The sequence below is a fragment of the Bombus pyrosoma genome, linkage group LG4, assembly GCF_014825855.1.
Source record: "Bombus pyrosoma isolate SC7728 linkage group LG4, ASM1482585v1, whole genome shotgun sequence".
Lineage (NCBI taxonomy): Eukaryota > Metazoa > Arthropoda > Insecta > Hymenoptera > Apidae > Bombus > Bombus pyrosoma.
Window position 1 is genome coordinate 9,292,924 of NC_057773.1, and position 18,110 is coordinate 9,311,033.

General features: G+C 36.4%; 1 protein-coding gene across 9 annotated transcripts in view; it reads left to right on the forward strand.

Annotated features, from left to right (window-relative positions):
- Positions 1–247: 247 nt before the first annotated feature.
- Positions 248–18,110, forward strand: part of LOC122567131 (diacylglycerol kinase theta) — a 42,565-nt gene continuing 24,702 nt past the window's right edge. For 3 of the 9 annotated variants that reach the window (XM_043725360.1, XM_043725359.1, XM_043725364.1), the window contains exons 1-5: positions 250–1,538; positions 12,282–12,361; positions 13,965–14,067; positions 16,130–16,350; positions 17,344–17,515. In XM_043725360.1, the coding sequence (XP_043581295.1) occupies positions 1,403–1,538; positions 12,282–12,361; positions 13,965–14,067; positions 16,130–16,350; positions 17,344–17,515 (712 nt within the window). In that variant the 5' untranslated portion in view covers positions 250–1,402. Of the gene's footprint in view, positions 1,539–12,281; positions 12,362–13,964; positions 14,068–16,129; positions 16,351–17,343; positions 17,516–18,110 lie in introns of all 9 variants that reach the window. The other 6 variants (XM_043725362.1, XM_043725366.1, XM_043725367.1 and 3 more) reach the window with 4 other exon arrangements.

An 18,110-nucleotide genomic window follows, 5' to 3' on the forward strand; every position in this document is an offset into this window, starting at 1 on the left:
CTAAAAGAATTATCATCCATCACTGCAGAGTCTCGGTCCTCCTAGCCACCCCCCTAAGGCTTCTTGCAAACATTTCCAGAAACGCCGAGGGTCGCGTTCGACGAAGTAGCAACGAAAACGGAGCAACAAAACGGAAGAAGAGGAGTTTCGTCCCTCGAGCGATTCGTACGATGGAATGGCCGGTGTACGCATGAAACGTAAACGCGTTGCGCGAAAGGAACGCTGCGGAGCCGCGTCGGCGCGCGAGCAGAGCAGCGTCGACGGCTGGTCGTCGCTTTGACGTCGTCGAGGCGAGTCGAGGCGGCCTGGAAAACCCGTGTGCTGCTGCCCGTGTATAAACGACGTCGTTTCGCTGCACCGGCCCGATCGAAGCGTTCCTCGGTTCTCGGCTTTTGTTCGCGTGCACCGTGAGTCGATATCTCGACCAGTGGCGTGTACGAAAACGGAAACTGAGGAAGCGTAAGCTGCTCCTCCGGGCTCCTTGTGTCGGGAAGGTACAGTGGGGTGGAGCGGCGCCATCCCGACGTCGCTCACGGATCCGATAACGCCGGACCACGGTTACCTAGTGCCCTAGTCTTCTCGATAGATCGCGCGGATATCATTGAAAATCCCTCAAAATGTGACTTGAACTTTCGAGTGAACGTTCGATGCTCGTAAGACTATTATGAAACCGGTTAGGACGTTGAGGATTGTATCGTCGTTTGTTAGAAAAGATCGTGTTACTTGACCGAATAATTCGTATTCAGTGTGGCGAGATACATACGTTATAATATAAGAAACCTGAAAAGAGGACGGTGTTGTTATTGGGAAGAGGATCGTAAGAAGAAGAGTATAAAAAGAAAAAAAGAGAGTGAATTAGGTGAAACGACTCGAAGGGTACCCCGATAAAACGGGGCTCCCTTGCGGAGAGCCCCAGCTGGCCTGTGCATGATTCCGTCACTGGACGGCGGTGGTGACGGGTCCGTGGCTTGGATGCGCGAACGCGACACCCGCATCGTCGTCGTACCGCAAGTGAAGCTCCCGGCGGAGGCGGAGGCGGCAGTAGCAGCGGCCGATGGCGGTGATGGTCAGCCGCGAAACAGTGACTGCTGACTTGTGCACGATTAAACGCAATCTCGGTGTCGCGTACGGTGCCGTGCCGGTCGGTCGGTCGGTCTTGGGGGCGCAGCTTCGGGAATAATGCGTGTTAGGCACGTTACGCGACGACGAGGACGAAGGTACGACGCGAGGGATCCGAGCAGCCAGCCGCGGGTGCAGCTGCAGCAACGCAATTATGTACGCGTACGGTTTCGAGATCACGTAGTGGCTGCCGTGTAATTATGTTGTCATCGACGCGCGGCGCACCCTGTGTAGCTTCACGGTGAAAATCTGGCGTGAGCGGTGCCGCGGTGGAACGGGGAACATGGCGTCGGTCTCGGCTGAGACTCCAGCCAGCCATGGGCACAGCTTTAGCAAGAAAACGTTTCACAAGCCGACGTACTGCCATAGCTGCACCGACATGCTGTGGGGCCTCATACAGCAGGGGTACATCTGCGAAGGTAAGGTAACACCCATCCTATTCGCTACCCTCGTCCTTGTTTATCGTTCCTTTGTCTTCAAAGTCTCATATATACAATAATTCATAGGCGAATCATGTATTCATATAACGATTAGACAGGAAACAATGGATATCATCTTGGTCGATTTCGAACGGCAGACGAAATTCAAGTTACCGAGTGGCAACGTTTGAGTGGGCTGTACGTATCCTCAGTCAATCCGAATTGGTTGACTTTGGTTTAGATTCGTACATCGATCTTCGATTTTTCAAAATCGAGTATCTTACGAGTATCTTATATTTATAGATCGAGTTTTCTGGTGTAATTTTTAGGGTAGAGGTCAAACGAAAAGTAGCGATTCGCGGAGAAGTTCGAAGAGGAAATGGCTCGGTGCGGAAATACGTTTGAAAATGAAGAGGTCTCGATTAAGTTGATTGGAGTTTCCAAGCAGTGTCAGAATCGCGGGGCAAATTTTTCACGGAGAAACCGCAAGGCAGAGAACCGATCGATATGAGCACGTTCGGTAACGAAATCGAATACGCGACGCGTTGCCGCCGGAATACTCTCGTCCCGCCTTTTCACGGGCTCCGGAACCTTGGTCGGCGTGCGAAGTTGAAGCTGGCTGACCTCCAAGAATGATGAATGGCAAGTGCCCATTCACCGTGTGTACAAAGAGTGGCACGTTTATACAGAGAACCGTGTTCTCTGCTAATTCTTTTCGTCTTTCGATCGAATTTCCAATCGAACTTTCCGCTCGAACGTTCCGTTGCTTGATCCAAACAGCGTTGGGATGTCGATCTTCCAACTTTCCATCTGAGTCTAACCAAACCCAAAAGAATTCTGTAGATTAACTCACAGTTAAAGAAAGGAAAACTCTACTTTGATTAATTCTGACGATATAGGTCACGTCTTTCAACGCGACGTTGTTTCCACGTTATAAATTTTCAAAATTTCGCTACATAACGTTTCTCATTGCGTGTATTCTCCTTCGTCCAAAGATAACAAAGATAATCGTTAACTCTAGTTCCATCGAAATTTAATCTGAACATCGAATTTCGAAAGAATCGTTAACTCCGAAATAGTCTCGGAAAATGTTCAACCCGTGGCCTAGTTTCCGTCTGACATTCAGCTCGGCTGTTCGATACTATCGAGCATCTAGATCCGAAGGAATCACGCAACGGATCCCAGCCAACCCCTACGAATTGTCCCAAATTCTCCATGGTCCTTCCGCCCCCACTCCTCTCTGGGCATCCACCTCTGCAAGAATTCTCCATAAGAATCCATAATTGCTTCCTCGTGTACGAGGATTCTCGCTGGCGCAACCCACCATCTTTGGAGCCCGATAACGAGGCGCCACATTTCCCACCCCGTCGCGATTTGCGCACACTCCCGTTCGAGTGTTTACCCCTTGCAGCACGGAGTCGCGACAAGCGAACAGGAAGAAGCGTAGAATCTCCACAACCTAGATCTGCCGTTCTTCGATCCTTCTTTGCCATTGTCAATCCGATTTCACATATTTTTCTCCTTTCCTTCTTCTTTTTCTCTTTTTTTCTTCTCTCTCTCTCTCTCTCTCTCTCTCTCTTTCTCTTTCGAATGTCGTCAAAAGGGTGGTGCGTTTGGGCCGGTTGGTGAGAATTGCAATGGTTTCCAGTCGGTCGAGGGAAATCGAGCTGAAACGGAGGCGAGGGCGCGCGCATCGAGCCTTTTCATAAGCATTGATCGTGGGGGGTGGTGTGGGATAGCTGATAGACTCTGGAGAGAGAAGGAGATAGACGAGAGGGTTAGCTGAGGGGTGTGGGGGCGTGCACGAGAGAAAGAGCTCGTTCAGGCCCGTGAAGGGTAAGCATCCGCGGACACTTTGCAATTTCGTGTCATTTAACCGTCGAACGATCGGCTCGATTTCTGCCTACGAATCCTGCGACCAGGATTAAGCATGCAATCTCCAGCGTTTTTAGCTTTTCGCGAAATGCAGGTACAGCTTGGTTAATTCGCTTGGAATCGGGTTGAATTTTACGATTCACAACGTGCAATGAGAAATGCATAGGTATAGTTTTTAGAGTGTTTGATCAAACACGAGGATCAGACTAATCGAGATTGAGTGTACTTGTAGCCATTGTGAATTAAGAGGGCAATATTTTACTTTCTGTCTCTTTATTCCTTTTTTTTTTTTTTTTTGGTTGTTGAGAGCATAGGTTGGTTAATTATGTTTGTAGAACTTTATTGCAGTTTCGAGGTTGTACGTAAATATTTCTTATATTTGTTGTTAAAAATTAAATGGGATAACGTTGGGAAATGTGAAACAGTGGTCTGTAAACTTTTAAACTTTACGGTTACATTTTGTTATCCTGCGATATTATTAGAGAATGTCGTATGGCGAACAATCTTCAAATTGCAATTTTATTCATTTATTTTGGCAAGAATAACGCGAACTGATATAGTTTATAAGAATCTACTGTGTATAATAAAACTTATAGCTCTGTAGTACATAGGTCAATATGTACGGTACTTTTTTAGAACAATTTATCAAATATCTCAGAAGTAGATATATCAACAATTTATATCTTGTATTGACATCTAACGTTATCTTTATTAAACATCGTTAAATGTTTTTCACTGGATGCTTCTTCCACATTCTCTTGAACTTTAATCGCTATGAGATTCATACGATATTACGCGAAATTCACAAAACATATTCACAACATTTTGAAAAAAGCTTTCACAGTAATTTGTTTAAAATTGAAATCTCAACCATAAGTTATGAACCAAATATTTTAGAAAGCTACTTCCACCATAATTTACATAAGATGTACACAGTATAATTTTATATCATGAAAATAAATTTTGTACGAGATCTATTCGCGTTAGTGTACACGCATATAGGTATCATACACACATAACAAAACATTGATCAACAATAAGCGTATTGGGTGCAAGTATCCTCGACTCTCCTAAACGCTCACACTCCACGGTTATCATTTATCACAAGGAACCTGCTCAACTCGAGGTGTTTTGTCATATAAACAAGCATCGAACAACATTAAGCAAATCGTGGCACAGAGTATAGCAACGTGGTGGTCGATTTTACCGTGGCAATTACAGGCGGGCAGAGACGGAATTCAAGATGGGATCGAGATCAATCAGAAATGTCGCTTTCAAAGCGGACACAGCGTTCTGATGTGCGTTTAGGAAATTGTCGATCCAGAATATATATATACATATATATATATGTATCTAGAACACGCAAGAATATCGACACGTTTCTGTTCGATACGTTGCACACCAACGCCATCGAGCTTTCTGATTCCTAGAATACACATGGACATCAAACGTAGCTATTCCGCGATAAATCCAGCCGTTCACCGCGTTCATCAGCATTACGAATTCGTTATTTTCTCGAATTCGAGCACTTTTCATCGTCATAGTAAGATCATCGACGAAAGACTCGGAGATCGCATTTGTATTAACGCATTAACGATCGGTGACGTGTTACTAGTTATTTCCAGAAATATACAGGCAGTAACAAAGTTCGATTGTATAGTAGCGCATCTCTGGGTCAATTAGAAAAGAATTGAATTGATTCCTTTCTTTTTTTTTTCTGAAACGTCCTTCATCGTAGGTATTTTAAAATTGCACTGGATTGGAATAAAAGTTCCTAATGTTTTTTTAAATGAAATTCAAAGACAACGTTTGGATGCATAGATCTTCCTGTAGATAAATTTATTCGACTGCGCGCGTGTCACGTGTGGCGTCTGACGTAGTAGATTATTTTCAATTAGCGTTACGATTTGGCCATCGACTGTAAGCTCGATCGAACTTTGATCAAAATTCCTACCTCTCAATCGAGCTAACCATTTCAGGCCGATAATTTCACCAACAGCACCGTGTTTGTAAATGTTAGGAAAAATCTTTCTCGCTGTTTGTATGGCGTTTTTCTTCTTTGTGTTAAACAAAGTAGCAAATAACGAAGATGCCTGTCTTTGTCCGTCTTTACTTTTGAAGTAAATACACTTAAATTTAACAAATTCGTACAGAAACTGCAGAGAGTGACGCGTTGGAATATCAGTTTTCCCGTAATGTTATATTAACGGCGAAGAAACGTTCTTTAACCGTGACTCCGAAAATATAAGAAAGATATCAACCTTTTGATCAGGTCATCAGGTGTCTAATACTTTATGATAGCGTATGTCCATGCAGAACAAGTATATGATGATTCTAAAGGAAGAAGAATTTTTTGTATTTATTTCAGTGATGCAACGTCTGATATTCGAAATTAGAATTTTAGAATTCTTGTCGTTGCGTACTATAAGACTCGAGTAAAATTATCGGTCACGAATGCGCTATGAGGATGATCAAAGGTTGCACGAATATTCGGAATACTTTGGACCCGATATCTTAATTTTAGCTTTCGTGGGATTTTCAGACGCGATCGATCGACGATTCCACGGATCCCGATAGATCTCGAGGTCGTTGTTTAGAAACGTACTGCGATCTGGCTTTCTTCGTCTGAGTAAAAAAACATCGGAGATTCATCGATCATACAGAATCTAGTATTAATTGCGTGTGATTCAGTACTAATCGAATTAGAAGTTACATTGAATAATTTTTCGAATTGAAAGGTAGATGAAAGTACACAATAACGTCGCGAACCGAATTCTTTGGAATTTACATTCGAATTTATCATTCTTTATGATACATTTTTGGGACTCTATCGAGTCTTCCTGTAGAATAATTTATTAACTGATGATATCAGTGAATTGGCAAGTAACTTCATATTTCATAAGTTTACGTCGAATAGAAGATAATCGAGTGGCGTGTAATTTGAAAAAGCTAGTCGTAAAATTTTAGTTCTTTTATTACTATAAACGTTTTACTAAATTAGATTTTAATATCATATCATTCAAATTTTGTAAAATAATTTCAAATAGGTAGCTGAAGGTAAAATAGGTAGAAAATTTTGGAAATAAACAATCTTATGGAAGTCAATTGTTTACTATTGACAATATTCGGCACTAGTCGAATGCTGATGAATACGATTTCAACTAATGTTAATAAATCAATTGAATACAATATGCAAGATTAATGGAGTACCAATTACGTGTTCGATTAAATAAATAATTTAGAAAAAGTAGAGTTGATCAGTTTGCCTTCTGACAGGCCGGGTTCACTACATTCTCTAATGTAGCATTAAGTATATTCTGACACCAAGAATTATGTACATGTTTCAATTTGCAAGGAAACACAAGAGAATGTAAAGAATTCGTCACAGACTTTTCATATCGTAAATGTAAATTAATATTTTAATGAAATGAAATTTAAAACTAAATATTATTCTTCGTTGAGCTACTGATTTTTATGCGTTTGTAGGAAATTTAAAGTTGCAAAAATGCACAATGTGCACATAACACGCAAAAATATTGGAAGTACTTGGAATATTCAATGGATGATTTAGTAAGTGAGCTGAAAAGTAAATAAAAAATATGAAATTCCGTAAAAATGAAAAAATCTAATTATAACGAGTATTTTCGATGCACGTTTTGCACCTTTGAGTTTCCCATAAATGCACAAACGTCCGCAGTCTAATAATTAGATGGCGTAGAGTTTAACTTATAGATTTTTCTTTAAATAGACAGAATTAAAATGGCGCTGAACACAGGCAGGCGTGCCGATATGAATTTCGTTATTTTGAACGCAGCATTTCGAGAAAATCTATTTTTCATCCGTTTGATTCAGAAACAGTTTATAAGACGAAATATCGTGGGTTTCGAGAATTTCGAGCAATGTCGTTCAACTTATTAATAGTCGTTCACCTCGCGGCGGTAAAAGAGAAATTTATGAAGAAAACTCATGAAGAAAAACGGTAGAATAACAGAGAACGTGTCTTCAAGGCTGGCTTTATTTTTAGCAAACCGGAAATATAGCGTACGCCATCGAGTCTTGTATACGTTACACCTCGTTATGTCGTTCTACCTGTTCCCTACGATTGCTAGCAAATGAAATTGCACCGTGTTACCAACGTCTGCTTAAAATGCCGATGAGATTTAATAATATTCAACGAGCTTTTGTGCATATACGAGTGTATATACGAGTTTTTGAAGCAAAATTGATGCGATAATGTTCTTTACATTAAGATGGTCACTTAAAAATAACTCGAATTCACGTCACGGTTAAGCTTCGCAATTTTCCAGGAAAAGGTGGTTTTTTCATAAAACACGTACATCGATAGGACGTGTGTAATAAATTTAATGATTATGCGAAATTGAACGATGCACGAACTCGGTGTGCCGGGTAATTACATGGGATTTTACGCTGATGAAGGTGCGCTAACCCTTTTAGAGAAGACTTTAGAAAAATCAGGTTTATATTATGTTATAACGTAGCTTCTTGTAACAATAAATATCATACGAAGATCACACACAAGAAACACGATGAGCACGTTTTCCTTGACTTTTTCATCTTAATGTCGTTTTATAACTTAAAACGAACGATTTAATACAACATAGATGAACATTGAAAGACGTCCTGAAATTGATTAAAGCGACAAGAAAAACAATATTTCAATATTTTTGATATTCTAATATTACAGCAAGTAGTATCTTTGAGATTATAAAGATGGACGGAACAACATGTACTTAGCCTCGAGATCAAATTGAAAAGACAATTTTAATAACGCGAGATTAGTTGAAAACGTATGTACTGAGTTTTAAAACTACAGTTCTAAAAGCCAATAGAAAATTAACTTAATACGTTGTTCATCTATAATCTTCACGTAGAAGCATGACTTGGGACTTTGGTCCAATAATTTTCAGAACAGTTGAATTATTATTCAACAATAAATCAAGTTTTGCATGTTTTGAATCATCTTGTTCAAGTTTTAAACGAAAAAAACCTATACCTAATATTTTAGGAAAGATTTTAACATACAATTGAAAAACACATCTATGTCGAAAGTGATCGAAAGAACGTACGCAGGTATAAAAGATTATTTATATAAAAATTGATTATCGTACATTGTATTGCATCACAATGTGTAATAATATTAATAGACAGGAGATATTTATTTCCGAGTGATTGTTTTACAATAGGCGGAATAAGAAGCGAGAAAAAGTGTCTAGTCTTGTCTATTGTCTTGTGCGTATTTTCGCTTTCTGTATTTTGACCAAGCGTTGGATTATGAAAAATGTGTGTGCGTTTGGACACACTTGCTGAATGTATTCGAGGGCTTGTTATTGTCGGCAGAAGGCAACAAACAGATCGTAAATCTCACAATTGAATGAGAACGTTACGAAACTCGATGCAGAAAATTGCAATACGAATTGATATTAGGCACGTTGCAGCTGAACAGTGTTTGTCTGTTGGGATTTGAATAGGTCATGACTTGGAGGAATAAGTAAAAAAATTAATTTTAGCATTCGCAAGCAATGTCTAGTTAATATTATAGAATTTGGAATTTTCCCAGTAGTATGATTAATGTCAAGACATTCTTTAATTCAATCGATTATCTTCTAATTATTTCGTACAATTTGCAGTAAGAGATAAAATGGAGTAAGATACATTTTTTAGTAATCAATATCAGCCTTGTCGACAAATAAGATTCTTGATCGGTGCTATTAACAAAATGTTAATATTAATTGCTGCTGTTAAAATGTTGTTTTGTGTTCGAGGGGTGCTCCAAAGATGCGAAGTAAATTAGAAAAGAATTAAATTGTTTGCATAATCGGGACATTGTTAAGTGTTACAGATATTTATAATGAAATCAGTAGGCGTTTCCAAAATTCGAAACAGTACCAAAGTAAAATTCGTCAGTACCAAATCTTCATATTCTAGTGATGTTCTGTTCCTAAAAAATATTTATAAAAAAGGACTCGAATTGTTAGATAAACTTACATTTTCGTCGTTTCTTTCGATTATTCTGCTTTTTATTTTCTAGAATAATTGTATCGTTATAGAATAACATCTTCCACTTTATAAAATTTAAATTCACAAAGTTAATAAAATAGAAGCATCATATGGATCAACGCAATTAATAAATATATCTGTATGTAATTATTAACCAGGTCTTTTTATCTACATAAATCTTTCTAATCTTTTTGTAACGCATATTTTCTTACACGTTAAGTTTAGCTACCCTTAGCGTATAACACGAAACGTTCTCCAGCGATTCTACACGATTCTTCGCAATTTATAAATTTGAACGATAATGGAATTATACTATTCCGCCGAAGCAACGTGTCCTTATTATAAAATTACATTTCCCGATCAGCTTCATATAATACTACGTTTAATGGAATATCGATGCGGTTCGATACATGTTGTAAAAGGTTTTGCAACTCGTATCTGCTATTAATATTAGTGGAAACCAAAGGGTTCGTAAATAACATGTTAAGAGTCAATAAATCGATATTCATGTCAGAAATAACAGTAAAGTAAAAGCAACGGTAAATTTAATAATGTCACGGTTCTTACTGATGAAATTTTGAATTATGAAGTATCTGTTGACGTAAGTTCAATACAAATCACTGAATAAATGTACTTCTGTATCGCAAAATAATAAAAAAAACAAAAAAGAGAGAAATAAGGAAAATGAAAGGACGGAAGGAGGGGGAATTAAATTATCATTACCGTTATGTTAATTAAAGAATTTATCGTCGGTTAATATTCACCAGTTTCAATATCTTATCATTTCCCATATCTAATACTGTTATTTCTTCTATATTTTTTTATTTTGCATTTTATTTTTAAAATATAATCGATGTAACTGTATATAATATTCTCCTCTCCAGATATTTTATCTTCAAGATTTACACGTTTTATAAACTTAAACATCGTCGAAACTAGTTAGATCTTATTAATTAATTCGCTATCGCTCGTATCTGGTGCCTCGTTAATTTTGTTCACCGACGTTCCACTGTTCAATATATTTGCGCGTTTAGTCCGCGTTGGGTTTTAAAGTATCGCAGAATTTCACACTCTGATTCAAGAGTTCAAAATGAATGAAATTGATTTCTTCACGATGCAGTTGAATTAATAAACGTCATATACGTCCCCTTTAATGATTTCCTTTATTCAATCTATTTATTACAATATTTTGTTTATCGTCTCGTGAGGCAACAAATATTCATGTTTCGTAATTTGTTTGCAATTCGTGCAATAAAATATGGTTTCTATTCTAAAAACAATCACTGTAAACATTTCCTCTAAACACGTAACAAGTTTCTCTTACATGCAATAACAAAATATTAATGATATCGCGTCTTTTATTGCGTACATTATATTTATAACTGCAGCAATGAACAGTTTTCATGAAATCTAAACGCATTACACTATTTCTGAGAATGAAGTGATTTCACTAATTTACTTACTCGGGTATCCAATATTTATTATTATCAATGTTTCCGTTGTAATATTTAGAAATTTGTCTCCACGAAATTATATAATGGATATCAATCTCGTGTGGGCGATGGCGATGAGCCAGACTTAGGTTTCACCAATAGGTCAAACTCATCTGGTCCGAATTTTGCTACTCGTTATTTTATACTCTAATTTTAAATGACGATCAAACTTTATAATATCATTTTCATAATTTTATGCCATTCGTAATATTATGAAATTCTAATCGGCAATTTGAAACGTTAAATTCTAGTATTTGAACTTGCTTTCTTTACAGATATACACACGATATTATGTGGCCGTGTTATGCGTAATTAGTGTTTTAATCAAGAAGAAATTACAGGTGATTCTTTGTAGTTTTACATAACAGCTAGAAATATCCTATTTCCAACGGTACGTAATAAAACTATATTTGAAACAATGGGCATACATCGAAGCAGGAATTGAACGGTATTTGCTCAAAATGTATCAAGGCATTGGCAATCGCCCAATGATTTAAATTCTAGTAAACTATAATTATTTGTTTTACATTAGCTATTGTAAATTGATGACGTTTATTTTGTCTAACTAACGTGCGTATTTTAAGCTTTCGAAATATCACCAAAATGTCACAGTTTCTTTTTAAAATCTTGTTCTTCCTTCTCGTTCTTGCTTTTTTCTTTTTTTAAATCTGTTTTTGGTATGGTAATGTCTTCTGGCAAATTCACAAATAATTTCCCTTAACTTCAGAAGCGAAGTAAATTCGTCTCTGACAGATAAACAATCTTTTTCCCATCATCTATAAAGTTTCATTTAACGTTCTTGGTTTATAATATGATTCAATAAAAATTGAAAGAGAACTTGTCGCATAATTTAAATTGTAGAAACTTCGACACGCGATTGAGAAACATTAGATCATCCCCTAAATAGTTCGTTCTTTTTTCGTATATTACGCGAGGAATCAGAAATTATCCGTCGTTAAATAATCAGTGACATATTTTTCGCACATTTGTTCTAATCAACTTTTCCATTGCCCTTTTGCAAAAATTCTCGTCATGAAAACGTTCGCTCTTTCCGTCGCAACTATCGATAAAATCTTGTTATCCGTAAAACGAAATTACGCAACATTTAGAAAAGAATTTCTCCAATTCTCCAACGATGCAACCAACCTTTACTTTTCAAATTCTCCAACGATGACATCAATTTTTATTTCAAAAACGTAGTACGTTTTCACAAGCATTTACCATTTATTCTGTTCTCTTCAGTTCTGTATATGTAAGAAAGAAAGAAGGAAGATGGTGCCGTGGTTTGTTTCCAGCCTGCCTCAGATTATATTAAATTACACGGTGAAATCTCCATTTCTCCCGTTTCTTGTTACAGTTTGCAACTTCGTGGTGCACGACCGCTGTCTCAAGGCCGTCGTCTCCCCCTGCTCCACTATCGCGGCAGGTCTCATTAAGGTAAGAATACCCTCGGTTTCTGTTTTTGCCCCTTTTGTGTGACCGGAGATGAGTGAATTCTTCCCCTGCGACCTATATTTACGCACTGCTGAGAATACTTGGTTGCATAGTATCATGGTTGCGTCGAAAGTTCCGTTCGCAGCGAGATGAACTTCGTGAACACCGAGTTCTGCGTTAACAGTTGCGCCAACATGTTTAAAGATCACAGGGAGGAGAACTCGACAGGTACATTTTTGTCGATTTTTTTTTATTTTAGCGTCACTTTATAACTACAAGGCAATAGGAACTTCGATATTTCCTTTCTATATATTTATTTGTAATAGTATTATTAATACTAAATTAATTGTCTTTTTGATACGTTACGACACTTATTCCGGTTGATAGAAACATCAAGTTTATTTATTTAATGCGCACACCTTTAGCGTGATAAGTGAAAATAAACGAAATAATGACGAAACTTAACATCGTAATAAGTTACATCTAATCAATTTGATGTATTTCAATGATACTGTTATAAAGAAATATATGTACAGGGAATGATCTCTGGAACAGCACGGTGTTCGAACGCTAACGAGAGTCAGTGTAGTTGAAAAGGGAAGAAACTTGTTAGGCTCAAGGATGTAAGTCTTCTAAAACTAATAGCATATAAGTTTGAGAAAATTTGATGAGAAAGGCAAAGATATAAGTTCCAAGAAATCATTTTTTATTATAAACATTGTTATTAACGTTGCTAAAAATTAGAAACATTTATTTACGTTAGCCCCAAAACCAAATGAAAACTACAGGGGAAGGACACACGTCAAATTTTCATACCTTTCACAAATTCAGAATCTTGTTAATCAATCTCACAGTTGTCTTTTTATTTGGTTTCGCAGCTAAACGTATGTGTCTTTTCATCCTCTTTAAAATCTTAAAAATATTGCTTATCCTAATAATTATACATTAGTTTTCAATTATACACGAATAATTTTACATAGCTTTGCTTTCTATAAGACTGCGTCAACCTACCAGCTATTTTTAAAAGACTTCCATCGTTGGACCAAACAGATTATTTCCATTTTTAATTTGTGATATTAAAATCCTCCTTGTTGATATTAAAATCCTCCTGTTTAATCATAAAATGATATAGAAATCAGAAAGTCAATAAGAACGTTCTTCTCAAGCTTCCCTCTTTTAATTTCTAAATAGAAATACAATTTTAATAACGTGCAATTGATTGACAATACAGCGAATAAGCGAATATTAAAAGAGCTTTCATCTAAAAAAATAGAAAATGTAATTTCTCGTATTCTTCCCCTGTACTCTTCATTTTAAATAGATTCACCTTGTAATCTTCCAACTTGCCTCGTTCCTCTTCTCTTTACTCTTCCCTTCTCTTCCTTTATAAAATAGTCGTCGCGAGTAAAAACGTTAAGACTCGCGTTAAATGGTCAATTATTTTTACGGTGGTTATTTTTAAACGGAGTAAAAGTTGCGAGCAAATGGAGCGATTTTTATTCGCCCTTAACGCGCAGCTTCCAAGGTGAATAAAACATAGCGAGGTTAAGACGCGCTTTACGAGGCTAACAAAATGAGAAACAAGAGATTTTTTCATTTGTTGCAGAACCCGGTTGCACACTGCTGGTCTGAACAAGTACATCGTAGAAGAAAATTCTGCAACGTCTGTCGTAAACGGCTCGATGATAATCCATCCATACATTGCGAAAGTAAGCTCATCTTCTACATCTTGTCTTCTTTGTTAATACAAGATTATTTCTTACTGTTTAAATTATCTACATGAAACACAATGTGAAAATGTCCAAAATGTGGAATCACGTTTCGATATATATTCAATGTCCTGCTTTATTGTGCGTTGATTAACAGTCAACATCCTGGACGTTAACGATAATCGATTTTACTTTAATAGCTGTTTCTAGTAAAAAATTTCTTAATATTACGCAATGTTAAGTTGATTTTTTGTTGTAAATTTCTTGGATGTATGGAACACGTAGTAATTCCAAGCTATTGGTCAATAGTCGATAGTCAATGTGCTTGTGTTCTATAGATTTATTATGAATAAAGGAGAAGCTAGGAATGCAAACTTTTTCACAGAATCTAACCGACTTTCGTCGCACGTTTACTATAGAAAGTGACACAATTTAAGAAACATGTACTTTGATTCATGGCTATGAGAAAATTTGTTAAAATTCTTTAAGATTATAAACTGGGTGTTACAAAAACTTGATCCTGCCTCATTAGCATTATACTTTTTGCTGATAAAATTGATTAACGAAATAAAGTATCGTTATGTTCTAATATAATATCTTGTATTTTTTGGAGAAGAATCTGACGCCGTTGAATCGTGTCACTTTTAAAAGTAAAGCCATGGTCGTAAAATATACTCACAGAGTTTCCTACATACACCTACGCAGAGAATTTACATTTGAATCTTTCTTTAAAAATATCACAAATCGTTTTATTAATTCCTTGTCGTAAATTTTTGTTAAAACGTTGCATCAAACCTGCGATCTATCAGGACATTATAATTGTTACCTTTTTTGCATAAATATTGACTCGCATATAGATAACTGATTATTTCGTACTTTTTTCTTACTTTTTTACTTTTAAGGAACAAAATTGAAGGGAGTTGCGTGGGAGAATTTTCCTTTTATGAGTGCTTAACGAAAGTAAAGTTATCACCATCATTTTTACACTTTCAACCTATCGATGCCAGTGTTATCCTGGCTTCTAATCTTGTCCACTACGATTTATTCATAACGAATACGTGCTTACACATTTCATTTCATTTTTCCTCCGCGTACGTAACGATCTAGGGCAGATATTGTTTTACACAATATATCTCAATGAAATGAAATTTTTCTGGTACGCGCAGTAACGCAATAATGTAACGTTACAGAGTAGGAGAATATAAATCCCCTAAGGTGTCTATTTTCATCTCATTAAATCGTAAAAGCTTATTTAAGCATAAGAATAAAAAGTAACTTGGTGAAGTTGCGTCAGACGAGTACACGAAGCAAGGTAAAGCTGTCTACTTAAATTTTTACAGTGAGAGTATCGAACGCTTTGATAATTTTCTTACAATTTAAAAAAAGAAAAAAGAAGAATTATACTCAATGAATAATTTCTTCATTATCTTTCTTTTTATTATTTTCCATTCCTAAACTTTTACAATCGAGCTTACTCTTTGTGTATTTCTTTCGATCGCATATTCCTTCTCAAGCTTCTACTGGACATTTCAATCGATTTATTATTAAGAATTCTTTCATCGTTCTTTACTTTAGCAATATCACAGTTTTATATCTCTAGCATTGTATCATTTTTATGTACACGAAGCATATACACACAAAACGTGTAGTATATTTGTTTCTGAACGTGTAAAATAACAATGAAAGTTTAGTGTCTTATCGTTAGTCGACTTGGCATAGAAAGCGTTAACTTTACAGACAAATTTTATGCTATCTCGTTTTGATAAAAATAGCTTCTTTTTTTAGGACAATCTCTTGGGCGACTATACTAATGCGTCATAACTTACACGTCACGCATTACACGTCATATCACACATTCTGTTGCTTAATATATTAAAATCAGTAATCCGTGATTTGTGACTTGTCGAAGCTCGCTAATGATATTGGTGTAATATTACCAAAGAAAGTGAAGTGATTTAAGAAAAAGAAACAAAACAACTTGATCTTAGAGAAAAGTCTAAATTTTGGGAAGTCCGCGATGTTTCAACCGAGAGACAGTGATCGATGATACTTGTAATTTCAGTATGCGAGTACTTCGTACACACAGAGTGCCAGGACTTTGCCGTGGCAGATTGCAAGGAGAACGCCACGTATTTACCTGGGAAGGACTTGGCGCAGGTAAAACATACCCATCACTGGCGAGAAGGTAATCTTCCGAGCAGTTCGAAATGCGCTGTCTGCAAGAAAAACTGTGTTTCTGCTGAGTGCCTTTCCGGGTTTCGTTGCGAATGGTGCGGCATGACGGTAAATGTTCTTCCTCTTTTCTAAACTCCCCTTCATCGTTTTACGCTTCTCCGCTGTAATCAATGGTGTGCGAAAGTTTCACCGATAGAGTCTAAATAAGTTGTTACGTTTGTAAACAAGTATTAAAATTTTATCTCCCGCAGCGTTAGAATTTCATTTTGTATTGTATAAAATTATAGCAGTTGTTCCTCTTCGAAGCAAGAGTTTAAAAAATGATAAAATTGCCTGGATAACGTCGAACGATGCTTAATTAAAAATAACATTGATCGTTGACAAATCGAATTAACGAGTACTCTTGTTAATACAATGAGCGCCGGGTTTTAATAAAAATATAGATTTGCATAACAAAAGCGTTATTTCTGTTCACGTTGTGTTAAAAGAGACGATGAATATTTTTGCATATGGAAACGTATAAAAGTAGTTTACTTTCGTAATTTAGTATAACACGAATATTATGAATTTATTATAGAATCGAATAGTTATGATTTATAAATTTATAAATAGAATCGTTTAAGTCATTGTTCGAATTTGTACAGAATCTTCTTGCCGAGGTAATTTGAATCTTCGCGGAAATAATTATTTTACGGTAGAAATTACAGCAATTATTTGATCAAAATCTTTCCTACTCGCGGAGCTTCATTTATATTATAAATACGAAATTAACTTGCAGTTTCATCGTTTTCTCTTCATATTCAATCCTCGTGCGTCTTTCATTTTCTCAACTTTAATTTGTCGCTTCGTTGTTACACCGACGATGATGTTGGACGATAAAAAGCCGATAATAGTGGGAGAATCTTAGAGAATTCTAAAATATCAAAATATAATTTATTTCCATCTTATCGTTTCTATCGGCTTTGAAGAAACTATGTCTTAGTATTTAACACTGACTACCCTACATTTTTTAAAAACGTAAGATCATCCTGTACTTTGAAACAATGGTCAATATATCCATAATAATAATAAATAAATAATATAATAATCGTCTGGTTGCAGTTGCACTCTTACTGTTATAAAAATATCCCGCAAGAATGCACCTTTGGGAACTTGGAACCAATTTACTTACCACCACATGCAGTCAGCATTCCACGTACGGAAGTTCCCATGGAGGCCATCATTGGTGTACAAGGTCGTCGAAAAGAAGTCCTGGCGCGTGAGTATTCTTGCCGTAAGTGTCTATTGTACAAATATACGTTTCGAATATCGATTAGAGAATGTGTAACACGTGAACGGTTGATGGACGGAAGTAGTGGAATGAAATTATGTTCACGTACGTGTACTGCTAATATGGCTATTATATAAATATGTATATCTTGAATTGTCGATATTGTACCGATTTGTTCGAATTTTTATTTCAAACTATCGATTATGTGTATGTATACGAACGAAAAGGAAAAGGAAAAAGAGAGGAAACGAAGAATCATAAGGGAAAGAACTAGCTTAGAGAATAGCGTGTAGGATGTGTCTCTATGTTTCCTTATAGACGATTAAAGACGATTAAACGATTGCAGAATGTACGCATCTGTAAATGTTCCTATCTGCGCGAACTTAATATATTTATTTGCATATTTAAATGAATTTTTTTTTTTTATTTTATTTTTCTTCTTCTATTTTTGCCGCGTACCTAGAAGAATTATTTGGAAGGTTTTATTATTAAATTCAGCCCGTGAGAATTCATTGCATTCTATATATTGATAATATTAGTATATTACACTCAGATAACAAATAATGGCTCAATTAGAGTGTTACGAATTTCATGGTCG